This window comes from Schistocerca gregaria, chromosome 2, assembly GCF_023897955.1.
Source record: "Schistocerca gregaria isolate iqSchGreg1 chromosome 2, iqSchGreg1.2, whole genome shotgun sequence".
Lineage (NCBI taxonomy): Eukaryota > Metazoa > Arthropoda > Insecta > Orthoptera > Acrididae > Schistocerca > Schistocerca gregaria.
The window spans coordinates 717181463-717199147 of record NC_064921.1 but is presented as its reverse complement, the minus strand read 5'-3'; the positions used below and the strand labels follow the sequence as shown (position 1 = coordinate 717199147).

Here is a 17685-nt window from a genome sequence, read left to right as displayed (position 1 = left end):
GTCTCAATTGTGTGACTAGGTTCACTATTTCCTGTCAGAAAGGTCACAATTCATAGTTATGGATGGAAAGTCATTAAGTAAAACAAAAATGATATGTGGCATTTGCCAAGGAAGAATTATAGGTCCTCTACTGTCCCTAATCTATAAGAATAATGACGATTTGGGAAACAATCCGAGCAGCCCGATCGATTGCAGATGATACTTTCACTTACAGTCTTGTAAATTGCAAAACGATTTAGACAAAATGTCTGTGTGGCACAATAAGTGACAATTGTCTCTAAATAATCAAAACTGTGAAGTCATACACATGAATAACAAAAGGAATCTGTTAAATTTCAGTTACACGATAAATCAGACAAATCAACTACATACTTAGGAAATACAATTATGAAAACTTAAATTGGAACAATCACAGAGATAATATTGTAGGCAAAGCAAGCCAACGACTACGATTTATCGGCAGAAAGCTTAGAAGATACTACAGGTATAATACAGAGACTACAGTAGAGGCTTGAAGTTAGTTCGATGAACCTTCAGCCAGGCTATTAATTCTGAATTGCAAATAACCATGTAGATATAGATACATCGTATGCTGCAACAAAATTCTAAGAAATCACCGCACATATCATTACGTTATAGCAACATTGTAACGAATTACGCCATACTTTATCATGTCAGAAAATTATAACAAAATGCTCCTGTTATAGCAGAATTATACCAGAGTTGTAATGAGGTCCCCATACGTCGACGTGTTGCATCAAAATTGTAAGAACCTGCGCAATGTTAAGCAAAATTGTAACATATAGCTATATACATCTCCATGTTACAATAAAACTGCAATCAATTGCCCCATACATCGCTATATTATAGTACAGTTGTAACAAATAGCCCCATGTGCAAAACATTTGTTACCTTCTGCTAATAATGATTATCTTATACTACCACAATGACACTTTGTCCCGTACATTTAATTTTACAACAAAACTGTAACAAATTACCCCATACATTACCACGTTACAGGAAAATTGTAAGTAATTGTCTCATAATTCTCTATGTTACAGATACATTTTAAAAAATTCGCTCATACATCGCCATTGTCACACGAAACTGTAACAAACTTCCCTTGTTATAGGAATATTGTAACATCAACAGGTTACAGCAAACTTTCAACAAATTGCACCATACATCATCATATTATAGCAAAATTGTAACGAACTACTCAACATTTCGACATATTACAGCAGAAATTATAACAAATTACTGCATAAACCGCTAGTTACGGGAAAACTGTGACAAAATATTCCCTGTATCACGACTGTTACACGAACTGTAACAAATTGCTCCATATGATGTGGACACATGATGATACTAACGTGGCGATGATGGTCAGATTATTTTTCGAACATTCTTAGTTTATCAAAAATCGGTACTATATCTTTCAGTGTCTGAAGATCAGGGAAAAGCAATGCAGCAATCAGTTTTCCAGTGCTGGAAACTGTACAGTGCCACATACAGCTGTCGTGTGCCCAATGAAAGTGACAATTACTATTCCAGATGTAGGTCATTTCCCATATGTTGACCGCCATTATCCCAGACACTACTGAGACTGAGTGAGTGCCATTATCCCAGATGCCATTGTGGGGCTATGTTGGCCAACTGACATGGTAACTGTTATAGATTTTTAATCATGGCGAATGCTATTACCTTGAAAATATGGTTTTTATGATGTGCTGACGGTAGGCATCAGCTGTGGGATCTCAAATAGCATTCCATCTCTATAATCTGTGCCACAAACTAACAATGGGAGTCAGCTACTGGGTCTTAAAACTATATTCTAATGGCCCAAGCTAACAATGTATTTTCTACAACGTGCCAGCAGGTGTCAGCTACTGGATCACAAATATAGTCCTAAGCTACAAACAAAACTGCAACATATTACCACATAAATAACGACTGTTACATGAAACTGTAATACTATACTATTATTATGCAAAAAGTAACAGTAGCCCCATAAATCATCATTGTCACATACAATTCTAACAAAAAACTGTAGACATCACCACTGTTACACAAAATAGTAGCAAAGTGCCCCATCAGTCACCCTTGTTGCAAAAATTGTAACAAATTCTCTCTTACGTTGCAGACTAATCAAGTTGAAACTCGTTCTAAGGAGTTGTGACTTGTTCCAGTAACAAAAAGTGTTTAGTAACCAAGTTGTGTGATTTGTTCATGCCAGGTAGTCAAGACTCTATTAAAAAAATACTTAGTCAGCAAGTTGAGACTGCTCACTAAGTATGTTGTTGTTGTTGTGGTCTTCAGTCCTGATACTAGTTTGATGCAGCTCTCCATGCTACTCTATCCTGTGCAAGCTTCTTCATCTCACAGTACCTACTGCAGCGTACATCCTTCTGAATCTGCTTAGTGTATTCATCTCTTGGTCTCCCTCTACGATTTTTACCCTACACGCTTCCCTCCAATACTAAATTGGTGATCCCTTGATGCCTCAGAACATGTCCTACCAACCGATCCCTTCTTCTAGTCAAGTTGTGCCACAAACTCCTCTTCTCTCCAATTCTATTCAATACCTCCTCATTAGTTATGTGATCTACCCATCTGATCTTCAGCATTCTTCTGTAGCACCACATATTTAAAGCTTCTGTTCTCTTCTTGTCCAAACTAGTTATCGTCATGTTTCACTTCTATACATGGCTACGCTCCATACAAATATTTTCAGAAACGACTTCCAGACACTTAAATCAATACTCGATGTTAACAAATTTTTCTTCTTCAGATAGGCTTTCCTTGCATTTGCCAGTCTACATTTTATATCCTCTCTACTTCGGCCATCATCAGTTATTTTGCTCCCCAAACAGGAAAACTCCTTCTCTACTTTAAGTGTCTCATTTCCTAATCTACTTCCCTCAGCATCACCCGACTTAATTCAACTACATTCCATTATCCTCGTTTTGGTTTTGTTGACGTTCATAATATACCCTCCTTTCAAGACACTGTCCATTCCGTTCAACTGCTCTTCCAAGTCCTTTGCTGTCTCTGACAGAATTACAATGTCATCGGCGAACCACAAAGTTTTTATCTTTTCTTCATGGATTTTAATGCCTACTCCGAACTTTTCTTTTGATTCCTTTACTGCTTGCTCAATATACAGATTGAATAGCATCAGGTAGAGGCTAAAACCCTGTCTCATTCCCTTCCCAACCACTGTCCCTCGACTCTTATAACTGCCATCTGCTTTCTACACAAATTGTAAATAGCCTTTCGCTCCCTGTATTTTACCCCTACCACCTTCAGAATATACAAGAGAGTATTCCAGTCAACATTGTCAAAAGCTTTCTCTAAGTGTACAAATGCTAGAAACGTAGGTTCGCCTTTCCTTAATATTTCTTCTAAGAGAAGTCGTGGGGTCAGTATTGCCTCACGTGTACCAACATTTCTGCGGAATCCAAACTGATCTTCTCCGAGGTCGGCTTATACCAGTTTTTCCATTCGTCTGTAAAAAATTCGCGTTAGTAATTTGCAGCTGTGACTTATTATTCGGTAATTTTCACATCTGTCAACACCTGCTTTCTTTGTGATTGGAATTATTATATTCTTCTTGACGTCTGAGGGAATTTCGTCTGTCTCACACATCTTGCTCATCAGATGGCAGAGTTTTGTCAGGAATGGCTCTCCCAAGGCTGTCAGTAGTTCTAATGGAATGTTGTCTACTCCCAGGGCCTTGTCTCGACTCATATCTTTCAATGCTCTGTCAAACTCTTCACGCAGTATCATATCTCCCATTTCACTTTCGTCTACATCCTCTTCCATTTCCATAATATTGTCCTCAAGTACATCGCCCTTGTATAGACACTCTATATACTCCTACCACCTTTCTGCTTTCCCTTCTTTGCTTAGAACTGGGTTTCCATCTGAGCTCTTGATGTTCATACAAGTGGTTCTCTTATCTCCAAAGGTCTCCTTAATTTTCCTGTAGGCAGTATCTATCTTACCTCTCGTGAAATAAGCCTCTACGTCCTTACATTTGTCTTCTAGCCATTCCTGCTTAGCCATTTTGCACTTCTTGTCGATTTCATTTTCGAGAAGTTTTTATTCCTCTTTGTCTGCTTCATTTACTGCATTTTTGTATTTTCTCCTTTCATCAATTAAATTCAGTATCTCTTCTGTTACCCAAGGATTTCTACTAGCCCTCATCTTTTTACCTACTTGATCGTCTGCTGCCTTCACCACTTCATCCCTCAAAGCTACCCATTCTCCTTCTACTGTATTTCTTTCCCCCATTCCTGTTAATTGTTCAGTTACGCTCTCCCTGAAACTCTGTACAACCTCTGGTTTAGTCAGTTTATCCAGCTCCCATCTCCTTAAATTCCCACCTTTTTGTAGTTTCTTCAGTTTTAATCTACAGTTCATAACCAATAGATTGTGGTCAGAGTCCACATCTGCTCCTGGAAATGTCTTGCAGTTTAAAACCTGGTTCCTAACTCTCTGTGTTATCATTATATAATCTATCTGATACCTTCTATTATCTCCAGGATTCTTCCATGTATACAACCTTGATTCTTGAACCAAGTGTTAGCTATGATTAAGTTGTGCTCCATGCAAAATTCTACCAGGCGGCTTCCTCTTTCCTACCAGGCGGCTTCCTCTTTCATTTCCTACCCCCAATCCATATTCACCTACTATGTTTCCTTCTCTCCATTTTCCTACTCTCGAATTCCAGTCACCCATGACTATTAAATTTTCGTCTCCCTTCACTACCTGAATAATTTCTTTTATCTCATTATGCATTTCTTCAACCTCCTCATTATATGCAGAGCTAGTTAGCATATAAACTTGTACTACTGTTTCGTGTCTATCTTGGCCACAATAATGCGTTGACTATGCTGTTTGTAGTAGCTTACCCGCACTCCTATTTTTATTCATTATTAAACCTACTCCTGCATTACCCCTATTTGATTTTGTATTTATAACCCTGTATTCACCTGACCAAAAGTCTTCTTCCTCCTGCCACCGAACTTCACTAATTCCCACTATATCTAACTTTAACCACTTCATTTCCCTTTTTAAATTTTCTAACGTACCTGCACGATTAAGGGATCTGACATTCCACGCTCCGATCCGTAGAACGCCAGTTTTCTTTCTCCTGATAACGACGCCCTCTTGCGTAGTCCCCGCCTTGAGATCCGAATGGGGGACTATTTTACCTCCGGAATATTTTACCCAAGAGGACGCCATCATCATTTAATCATACAGTAAAGCTGCATGCCCTCGGGAAAAATTATGGCCGTAGTTTCCCCTTGCTTTCAGCCGATCGTAAGCACAGCAAGGCCGTTCTGGTTAGCGTTACAAGGCCAGATCAGTCAATCATCCAGACTGTTGCCCCTGCAACTACTGAAAAGGCTGCTGCCCCTCTTCAGGAACTACACGTTTGTCTGGCCTCTCAACAGATACCCCTCCGTTGTGGTTGCACCTACGGTACGGCTATCTGTATCGTTGAGGCACGCAAGCCTCCCCACCAACGGCAAGGTTCATGGTTCATAGGGGGAAGTGACTAAGTATACATACACGTATCAGTGCAGCCTCTCTGTTTGCGTGTGTGTTATGTAGTATGCTATTAAAGACATTAAACTTCTCTTCTGTTCTCTGAGTTTAAGCAGTCCATCATGGGCCATCTATCAGCCAAGTAATGAATGATGAACAAAATGTTGCAAGACGTCCAACCAGTTTACGTCACTCAATTTCAAACTTGTAACTGACTGAGAGCCGGCCGGTGTGGCCGTGCGGTTCTAGGCGCTTCATTCTGGACAAGCGTGACCGCTACGGTCGCAGGTTCGAATCCTGCCTCGGGCATAGATGTGTCTGATGTCCTTATGTTAGTTAGGTTTAAGTAGTTCTAAGTTCTAGGGGACTGATGACCACAGATGTTAAGTCCCATAGTACTCAGAGCCATTTGACCATTTTTTTTTGAACTGACTGAGAAATCTACTCTTGAGACATACTACAGAATTGTACTTATTCAGTCTACTTCGAATTTCTTTTCAGTTCGCCAATATTTGTATGTTTCTTCACATAACCTTTATTAAAAGAAATTCTGATTTGAAAGTATTTCATTTCCTTCATAGGTGGATGCGGAAAATTGTATGGAAACGAAACCTGACAGAAGACGATCTGTTCGACAGACTGGACAGGGATGCCACAGATAAACTGGGAGACAGGTTGCAAAAGTAAGTTTCTCATTACATGTGGCCACATATTCAGTTGCAGGTTTGATGAATGCACAACCCAGTAAAACCAACACTTTCGTTACTTACGCTAATAATCTTTGTTTCAGGTCGTGGGACGAGGAACTCATCCGTGCTAAGGAGAAGGGCACAAAACCCAGTTTAGCAAGAGCGATTTTTCGAACCTTTTGGTTACGTTATTTCATTTACGGCATATTTGATCTGTTTGACCAGCTAATCCTGAGGTAAGCTAACGAAATATTTAGAGAATGGAATTGTTTATAGATGATTTGTATGTTCTAACTAATTACAAAGAGTTACATTGTATACATATTACTACTGCTGTGTCATATATCTCAACACATTATTAAGCCATCTGTAACTTGAAGAATAATCCATTTTGATTGGTAAAGTATTATTCAATGCCCTCAATTTTTATTATACAATGTAATTAAAAAGAAGGATATCTTAATTTACCATTAATGTTGCAAATACGTTACTTGGAAATACTTCAGGCATTAAATAACACAAAGAAAAAAAAGGAACAAAACCGAAAGTCTTAATAAACTGAAGTTTGTTGACACATACTACTAAATGAGTACGCCTCCGTAACTGAGTATTCAGAACAGATTGCTGCCATGTGGAGGACACTGGTTCGATTCCCAATGCTGCTAAGGATTTTTCCATGGTGGGAGGACTGGTACGTGGTGCACACAGCCTCACGATGCCAGCTGGTAGGGTACTTAATTGAGAAGTGGGGTGAGATTACAAAAGCCATGGTACATTGAGATGCACATATATAGATGCCGGTAGCATCGCGTACACATGGTATAAACGGACAGTGCATTGACGAAGATGTCGTTTCTACCCAGGTGACTCGTGTGAAAAGTTTCCCCACGTGAATGTGACCGCACGAAGGGAATTAACAGACATTGATCGTGGAATGGTAGCTGAACGTGGAATGGTAGCCGGAGTTAGACGCATTTCGACAGTCGGTAGGGAATTCAGTATTTCGAGATCCATAGTGTCAAGAGTGTGCCGAGAATACATAATTTCAGGCATTACCTTTCAAAACGAATAAAGCAGTGGCCGACGGCCTTCACTTGACGATCGAGAGCGGCGGCGTTTGCTTACAGTTGTCAGTGCTAACAGACAAGCAACTCTGCGCGAAATATTCGCAGAAATACAATGAGCTATCCATTAGGACAGTGCGGTTCAATTTGGCGTCAATGGGCTATGGCAGCAGATGGCTTACGAGAGCGCCTTTGCTAACAGCACTATATCGCCTGCAGCGCCTCTCCTATATTCGTGACCATATCGTTTGGACCCTAGCCGACTGGGAAACCGTGGCCTGGTCAGATGAGCCCGATTTCAGTTGGTAAGGTATAACCGTAGGGTTCTAGTGTAGCGAAAGCCATGGACCGGCATTGTCTACAAGGGACTGTGCAAGCTGGTGGTGGCTCCATAATGCTGTGGACTGTATTTACATGGTATGGTCCAATTGACGCCGATCATTGACTGGAAATGGTTATTTAGCTACATGGTAACAAATGAAGCCATTCTTGGACTTCATGTTCCCAAAGAACAATGTAATTTTTATGATTGGCAATAGGGCATGTCACCGAGCCACTGTTGTTCGCGATTTATTTAAAGAACATACTGGACAATTCGTGGGAGTGATTGGCCACAGATATCACCAGGCATGAATCCCATCGAACATTTAAGGGATATAATCAAGAGGTCAGTTCAGGAACAAAATCCTGCTCGGGAAACACTTTCGTAATTATAGACGGCTCAAGAGGGAGCATGGCTCACTATTTCTGCAGGACGCTACTAACGACTTGTTGAGTTGATGACACGTCGATCTACTGCACCAAGCCGAGCAAAAGGAGATCCGACTCGGTATTAGGAGGTATCCAATGATGTTTTACACCTCAGTGTAGTGGATCGAAGGTCAGGGAAGTCGACAAAACGGCTGGGAGAGCGGTGTGCTGACCAAATGCCCCTTCACGATAATATGGGCATAACGCCGGATTGCAGAATTGCAGAAAATTCAAGGTGAGCCTTTGACACCCCTTGAGCGTACAGGATCAGGACGAAGAGCAAGTTCTTCTAGGTTAATGGTTATTCCCTTAATCGTCGGAAGCCGATTTTCGAAATACTTGCTCCAGCATGCGTCATGGGTCTTTTTACTTACAACGCACCAGACTTCCTTAACTTCGCCTGCTTCCTGATTACGGACCTTGCAACCTCCTCCTCACTTATGGACCTTAATGTCAGTGAAAAATTAAACCGTGTGTACCTAATCGAAATTTGGGAAAAGCAATCGTCACCGAAGTTAATCTGTCGGTAAAGAGGGAGGAAAGGGTTACATCTAAATGAAAGGAAAAATGCAAATGCTACGTTGCTGTAATTTAGTGAGAAAAATGTAACAGTTTGAAGAGCTGAGGTCTGCCATACAGTTCTAGAACTTTACGCGCTACCAGTCTTCCTTGTTGGTTGATTGAAGGTTTGAAGTCGTCGATCGAGGAGGTGGCGACAGTCACTCCTTGTCGGCCGTCGCTGTTGCAGAAGCTGGATGTTGGCGCGCCTTCTTCTCGACACGGTCTCCAGCCGAAACGGGCTATTGATGTGCGCCACCTAACGCTTCCCGTCCGCGACACCGTGTCAGAAACTAACACAGCAAGTCGAGCGCAATTACATGCTGCCAAACCCCGAAAGAGCGGCAACTCGCGGGAGCATCAAACAACACACCATGCTCCACTGCCCTCCTCCAGCCAGACTCTCTCTGCTGTGCCCGCGCACCACGCGGCCGAGTTCACACTACCAAAGATCCTAAACACTTTGGTTCTCCACACTACCTATCGATGTAATCGTTCGATAGCATATTTTTCCCTAGGCAAGACCCAGCGTAAAAATACAAATAGTTTTTACAAAACAAACCAATTATACATCGACATAAATGCATATACACTCCTGGAAATGGAAAAAAGAACACATTGACACCGGTGTGTCAGACCCACCATACTTGCTCCGGACACAGCAAGAGGGCTGTACAAGCAATGATCATGCACACGGCACAGCGGACACACCAGGAACCGCGGTGTTGGCCGTCGAATGGCGCTAGCTGCGCAGCATTTGTACACCGCCGCCGTCAGTGTCAGCCAGTTTGCCGTGGCATACGGAGCTCCATCGCAGTCTTTAACACTGGTAGCATGCCGCGACAACGTGGACGTGAACCGTATGTGCAGTTGACGGACTTTGAGCGAGGGCGTATAGTGGGCATGCGGGAGGCCGGGTGAACGTACCGCCGAATTGCTCAACACGTGGGGCGTGAGGTCTCCACAGTACATCGATGTTGTCGCCAGTGGTCGGCGGAAGGTGCACGTGCCATTCGACCTGGGACCGGACCGCAGCGACGCACGGATGCACGCCAAGACCGTAGGATCCTACGCAGTGCCGTAGGGGACCGCACCGCCACTTCCCAGCAAATTAGGGACACTGTTGCTCCTGGGGTATCGGCGAGGACCATTCGCAACCGTCTCCATGAAGCTGGGCTACGGTCCCGCACACCGTTAGGCCGTCTACCGCTCACGCCCCAACATCGTGCAGCCCGCCTCCAGTGGTGTCGCGACAGGCGTGAATGGAGGGACGAATGGAGACGTGTCGTCTTCAGCGATGAGAGTCGCTTCTGCCTTGGTGCCAATGACGGTCGTATGCGTGTTTGGCGCCGTGCAGGTGAGCGCCACAATCAGGACTGCATACGACCGAGGCACACAGGGCCAACACCCGGCATCATGGTGTGGGGAGCGATCTCCTACACTGGCCGTACACCTCAGGTGATCGTCGAGGGGACACTGAATAGTGCACGGTACATCCAAACCGTCATCGAACCCATCGTTCTACCATTCCTAGACCGGCAAGGGAACTTGCTGTTCCAACAGGACAATGCACATCCGCATGTATCCCGTGCCACCCAACATGCTCTAGAAGGTGTAAGTCAACTACCCTGGCCAGCAAGATCTCCGGATCTGTCCCCCATTGAGCATGTTTGGGACTGGATGAAGCGTCGTCTCACGCGGTCTGCACGTCCAGCACGAACGCTGGTCCAGCTGAGGCGCCAGGTGGAAATGGCATGGCAAGCCGTTCCACAGGACTACATCCAGCATCTCTACGATCGTCTCCATGGGAGAATAGCAGCCTGCATTGCTGCAAAAGGTGGATATACGCTGTACTAGTGCCGACATTGTGCATGCTCTGTTGCCTGTGTCTATGTGCCTGTGGTTGTGTCAGTGTGATCATGTGATGTATCTGACCCCAGGAATGTGTCAATTAAGTTTCCCCTTCCTGGGACAATGAATTCACGGTGTTCTTATTTCAATTTCCAGGAGTGTATATAAACAGTAAAATAATTACAATATATAAAGAGACAGAAATGTCATATCTTCAGGTGACAAAGTAAGGAAAAAATTTATAGTACAATAGATGGAAATAGGAGGATATGCATTTCCGGCGTTACAACCTTAACTCTCTCTACTTCATGGTTTCGGCTTTAGATGTTAAGCATCTCGCTATGTTCATTTCTTCTGCTTTTCGTTACTTTAGTCATTCTACGGTTTACCCGCAGGCAATATTTTGCACTTTTAGATTGTTGAGTCTGTTCAGCAGACCCTGTAATTCTTCACTTTTTCTGAGGACAGCAATGCTATTAGCAGATCTTATTGATATTCTTCAAACTTTCTTTTCTTTTCGTTATTGCTTTTTCGATTTGTAGACTAAACAGTAGAGGCGAAAGACTGCATCCGTTCCATATATTACCTCTTTATTCATGTACGCATTGTAACTTAGTCGTCTTTCCCGATAGCTTTCACCTATTTGTCTCAGGATTTCTAAGACCTTCACCGTTTTACATTGCTGAGCGCTTTTCCCAGGTTGACAAATCCTATGAGCGTGTCTCGAATTTTCTTCAGTCTTGCTTCCATTATTTAGCACAAAGTCAAATCTGTCTCTCTGATCCTCAGTTATTTTTTATGTTCTTGTGTATATTACCCTTGTCAACAGTTTGGATGCACGAACTGTTAATCTGACTGTGCACTAGTTCTCGCACTTATCAGCTTTTGCTATCTTCGGAATTGTGTGGATGAAATTTACCTGAACATCTGGTGACATGTATCCACTGTCACAGATTGTACACACCAACTTGAACAGTAGTTTAGTAGTTTAATGCAGCTTCTCCAAACGATTTTAGAAATTCCGATAGAGTATTATCCAACCCTTCTGCCTTATTCGATCTCAAGTCTCCCAGAGCTCTTTTAAATGCTGACTCTAATACTGAATATCCTTTGTCTTCGACATCGACTTTAAATTATCATCATACATACATGTCACCATACAATGCCTCTTCCTCATAGAGGCGTACTCTTCCCGTCTACTCACTCTCTCCTCTGAGTTCAACAGAGGAATCCCAATTGCACTCTTAATGTTCCCACTCTAGCTTTCCATTTCGCCGAAGCTCGTTTTGAGTTTGCTGAGTAAGTACTTCTGACCATTACTTCTTTTTCGATTTCTTCACATCTTTTCTGCAGCCATTACGCCTTGGCTCCCCTACACTTCCTATGTATTTCATTCCCGAGGTATATATATTGTTGTATTCCCGACGTTCCCCCTGAACATTTTTGTACTTCCTTCTTTCGATGATCATCTACATCTACATGACCGCTCTGCAGTTCACACTCAAGTGCCTGGCAGAAGGTTCCTCGAATGTCTTTCACTCTGTTTCCTACTGTGCCACGCTCTAAAAGCGTACATGAAACACGGACACTTAAATACTCGTATTTCCGTGCGAGCTCTGATTTCCCTTATTTTATTACACTAAACGTTCTCCATTTGTAGATGGGCGTCAACAAAATATTTCCACATTCGGAGGAGAAAGTTGTAGATAGAAATTTCATGAAAAGATATCGCTGCAATGAAAAACGACTTTGTTTTAATGATTGCCACCCCAGCTCGGATATCATATCCATAACACTCTCGCCCCTATTTCGCGTTAATACAAAACGCGCAGACCCGCGCACTAGTCTAGCAAATGTCAGACAAGAGTAATGCTGACAGTCTCTTTAGTGGATTTGTGTTCTACCAATAAAACTCAATCTATGGTTCGCCTTCCCCAGCATTTATATACGTGATCGTTCCAAATTAAGTTGTTCGTAATTGTTTTCCCTGCGTACTGAGTTGAACTGACAGTCATTAGATTTGTGTGTTTTATCGTGTAGCCGATTAACGGCTTCCTTCACACTTTTCATTAATTAGGGTTATACGGACAACACGTCTACATAATTTTGCAGTTGGTTCCGATCTTCTGATGGCTTTACCAGACGGCAAACGACAGCATCATCTGCTAACAATCTAAGATGGCTGTTCAGATTGTCTCCTAAATCATTTGTATACGTAGATAAGAAGCGACCCTAACACTGCCTTGAGGAACGTCAGTTATCATTCCTGTTTATTCGATGACTTTAAGTCGATTACTATGAACTGTGACCTTTCAAACAGTAAATCACAAATCTAGTCGCACACAGAGGCGATACTCCGAAGGGCACGCAATCTGATTAGAATCCGCTTGTGAGGAATAGTGTCAATAGCATTTTTAAATCTAGAAACATGGAATCAGTTTGAGATCCCTGTCAATAACACCCATTATATACTGAAGATAGAGAACTCGTTGGGTTTCAGAAGAATGATATTTTCTGAAACCGTTCTGAGTAAGTGTCTGTCATAATGTTCTATATGCGGGGTCATTTGGCCTTTTTACAAGGCAACGGGTTATGCTGGAATGTTGTTGTTGTGGTCTTTAGTCCAGAGACTGATTTGATGCAGCTCTCGACGCTACTCTATCCTGTGCAAGCTTCTTCACCTCCCAGTACCTACTACAACCTACATCCTTCTGAATGTGTTTAGTGTATTCGTCTCTTGGTCTCCCTCTAAGATTTTTACCCTCTACGCTGCCCTCCAATACTAAATTGGTGATCCCTTGATGCCTCAGAATATTTCCTACCAACCGATCCCTTCTTCTAGTCAAGTTGTGCCACAAATTTATCTTGTCCCCAAGTAGATTCAATACATTCTCATTAGTTATGTGATCTACCCACTTAATCTTCAGCATCTTCTGTAGCACCACATTTCGAAGGCTTCTATTCTCTTTTTGTCTAAACTATTTATTGTCCACGTTTCACTTCCATACATGGCTACATTCCATACAAATATTTTCAGAAAAGACTTCATGACACTTAAATCTATACTCGATGTTAACAAATTTCTCTTCTTCAGAAACGCTTTCCTTGCCATTGCCAATCTACATTTTATATCCTCTCTACTTCGACCATCATCAGTTATTTTGCTCCACAAATAGCAAAACTTCTTTACTACTTTAAGCGTCTCATTTCCTAATCTAATACCCTCAGCATCACCCGATTTAATTCGGCTACATTCCATTACCCACAGTCGCTACTATGCTGTGTTATCAAGAATTAAATCAAAGTAAGTTTTCATACTCACTTCCTAGCCGTAAAGCTGCACCTCAGTTGACGTGATATTACGATAGGCGTGTCGTCAGTCTGAGTAAAATATAATATTTTTGAAAACATTATGAGCGATCTGATATTAATATAATAATTGAAAAAGAGTCTTGATCGCAAATTTCTTTTAATCGAAGTGACCTGTTTCAATCCTTGAGGATCATCTTCAGACTCCAGAACGGCAGTTCAGCGTCGTATGTCGGCGCAGCCTGCTCCATGGAAGTCCGCCTGCCGTTCTGGAGTCTGAAGATGATCCTTAAGGATTGAAACCGGTCACTCCGATTAAAATAAATCTGCGATCAAGACTCTTTTTTAATTATCAGGGTAAAATATTATTTACCAATTAACAAAAAGTATGTTAATTTTTTACATCACACAATTCAGTTCCACTAAATTTACATTTAATTATAATAACTAGGTAGATCTTACCATCATCAACAGCCGTTGTGCTCATTGCTGAGCGTGCTGACCCCACGAATCAAGTGTCTCCATCCCAGAGGGCTATTAGCTGCTCCTAGAGCCTGCTGAAGACGCAGACTGGAGGCCTTCTTGTCTGTCTACCTGCTCACTGGGCTCCCACTCGATCTCGTGCTCTCGATCTTATCTTCCATGATTAATTTTTTCGTGATTTTCTCCATTTCTTCTCTCTACACGGCCAAAGAACTAAAGATACTTTTCGTTGACGCAACAAGAAAGGCACCCGGAGACAGTGAGTTTCTCCGCAATGGACACATTATTTCTTCTTTCTGATTTTTTTTTTGGTGCAGTATTCTGCGCTAGCACCAAAGATCAAATCCATTAGAACGCCACTTGTCTCTGGGCTTAAGACTCCATGTTTCTTTCTCAGCCGTAAAAGAAAACGGAAAACACTTAAAATAATTGAAAACCTAACGCATAGATTTACACTAAGGTAACAAAATTCATGGGATACCTCCTAATATCGTCTCGGACGTCCTTTTCCCCGGCGTAGTGCAGCAACTCGACATGGCATGGACTCAATAAGTCGTTGGAAGTCACCTGTAGTAATACTGAGCCATCCTGCCTCTATAGGAGTCCATAATTGCGATAGTGTTGCCGGTGCAGAATTTGGTGCACGAACTGACCTCTCGATTATGTCCCATGACTGTCGATGGGATTCAAGTTGAGCTATCTTGGTGGCCGGATCATTCTCTCGAATTGTCCAGAGTGTTCTTCAAAGCAGTCAGGAACAGTTGGGGCCCGGTGACATGGCACACTGTCATCAATAAAAGTTTCATCATTGTCTGAGAACATGAAGTTCATGAATGTCTGCAAATTGTCTCCAAGTATCTCAAAATAACCATTTCTAGTCAGTGATCGGTTCAGTTGGACTAGAGAACAGCCCACACCATTATGGAGCCACCACCAGCTTGCTCAGTGCCTTGTTGACAACTTGGGATCAGGGCTTTGTGGTGTCTGTGTCACACCCAAACCCTACAGTCAGCTCTTACCAACTGAAATCGGGACTCAGGTGACCAGGCCACTGTGTTTCAGGGTCAGGAGACCAGAAGAGCTGCTGCAAGTGATGTTCTGTTACCAAAGATACTTGCGTAGGTCGTCTTCTGCCATAGCCCATTAACACCGCACTGTGCTAACGGGTACGTTCGTCCTACATCCAACACTGAATTCTGCGGTTACTTCACGCAGTGTTGATGGTCTGTTAGCACTGACGAATCTACGCAAATGCCACTGTTCTCGATCATTAAATGAAGGCCGTCCACCCCTGTCCTGTCTGTGACTAAGAGTAATGCCTGTAATTTGGTATTCTCGGCACACTCTTGACACTGGGGATCGCAGAATATTGCATACCCTAACGATTTCCGAAATGGAATATCCCATGAATCTAGCTCCAACTATCACTCCGCGTTCAAAGTCTGTTAATAACCATCGTGTGGACATAATCACGCCGGGAACCTTTCCGCATGCGTTACCTGAGTACAAATGACATCTTCGCCAATTGAAACGTCCCCATAGAAAAAATAATGAATCACTGTGTTGATAAACCTCTTACGTTATGTGATTTTCAAACAGCTGAGCAGAACTGAACGTACTCAGACATTTCGCTCTTTGCCTGTTCTAATCAACACTGAACTGACAGCCAATATTTTTAGCGAACGCAATATGACTTTCAATAATTCCTACAAGAGAATGGACCTGATTAACATTAACCTATACGTTTCACAAATCAATTACCTCACAAAAATCTTCGTTACTCGAACTACTGCAATACAGCGAGCGCCACTACTGCCAGCTAAATAAAAGATTCAAACTACTGAAGGCATTAACTACTGGTAGGCATAGTTAGCAAATGAAAGATAGAGAACAAGCGATGTATTTACCTTAATAGTGTTCAAAAGTCATAATATATATAGCAGATCATGACATCCAGTCTTACAAATTTACTGCCTCTGATGGACACACGTCCAGATCATCCGCTCTCAAAACTCCGCCATCTCCCTCCCCACATCCACCACTGCTGGCGGCTCACCTCCAACTGCACAACACTACGCGCTTTTAACAGCCAACTGCCAAACACTACAACAGCAAATTGCAACAATGAAAACCAGCCACAGACTGCACATATAACAGTCAGTGATTTTCACACAGAGCGCTACGTGGCGTTACATAAAAACCTAAACAGCCTACTTACATGCATAAAAACCTAAACAGCCAACTTACATACATAAAAACCTAAACAGCCTACTTACACAATGAACTGCAGTTTTGTGCGTTGTGTACGCGATACTACCACCATCTGTATATATGCGTTTCGCTATCCTATGACTTTTGCATCTCAGTGTATACAGAGCGCAAAGGATAATTGCTTACAACGAACTACAGTCGTGTAGAGGAAGTCGAGGCGAACAATTTGATGGACAACACTTGTGGTCCATCAAGTCGGAAAACTATCACAAAAAGGCCCACAAAGGCCAAGTATGCATTAGTGCACGTGCGGTGTGGGAGATTTGAGCATACAAATCATATGCCCTAGAGAAAAGAATTAAATTAATAGGACTTGTCATGTTGGAAATTAAATTTAGTTTGATTTCATACTGGAATAAGTTTTCATGAGAGGCCACAGTTTTCGAGGTGTTCAATAAAAAGGTACAAATGTGACCTTTAAAGGCATCTTCGCCCCGACACTCACAACCCACCAGTCAGGATTTCCAGTATGTTGCTCACGACACTCTCTCTTATCAATGTGTAAAAATTTGCGACTTCCCGAATATTTCCCATATTCGACCAATTTTGGTCTTCATTGACTAGGCTATTATTGCGTAACCGGGCTATTCGTGCACTCGCAAATTGTAAAATTAACGTTTATGTAAATTTTACCTCACAATTTTGCGAATTTTAACAGCATAAAATAAACAATGAAATCCTTTCGTCTGTCTGATTTCCTTACTACATAGTTAGTATGCTTGTATGGGTTGAGATCGAATTGTAAGCATAATTAGTTTATGCACAACGCTGAAAAAGTTTAAATTCGGAATGTTAGCGAAATAGCTGACGAAAACGATGGCGTAATATCAGTCAGTGAAGATGTTCGAATAGGAAATGTATAGTCACAAGTTTTTGTACAATTGCAGGAGTGAATGCCATGGAAAGGATATTAAAAATCCTGATCCGGGGAAAGGGGGGTGTTGGGGGGGGGGGCAGTGAGGGTTGGGGGTGCTTTTGAGAGCTACTTTTTCACTTGAATAACTCCTAACTCGATTCCTGTAGCGAAAACGTTTCCCAGTATAGAAAAAAACTATATTATATTTTCTACAAAAAGGCGCTATTGATTTTGTATCTAGGACTATACTTTTCTCGTATTGAGCAAGAGAATACTGAAAATAACGCGTACTACGCAT

General features: G+C 42.1%; 1 protein-coding gene across 3 annotated transcripts in view; it reads left to right on the top strand.

Moving 5' to 3' along the window:
* The window catches only part of LOC126334846 (ATP-binding cassette sub-family C member 4-like), a 130854-nt gene that overhangs the window by 13263 nt on the left and 99906 nt on the right, over positions 1-17685 (top strand). For all 3 annotated transcript variants that reach the window (XM_049997516.1, XM_049997515.1, XM_049997514.1), the window contains 2 exons: positions 6138-6239; positions 6347-6481. In XM_049997516.1, coding sequence (XP_049853473.1) covers positions 6138-6239; positions 6347-6481 — 237 coding nt within the window. The remainder of the gene's footprint in view (positions 1-6137; positions 6240-6346; positions 6482-17685) is intronic.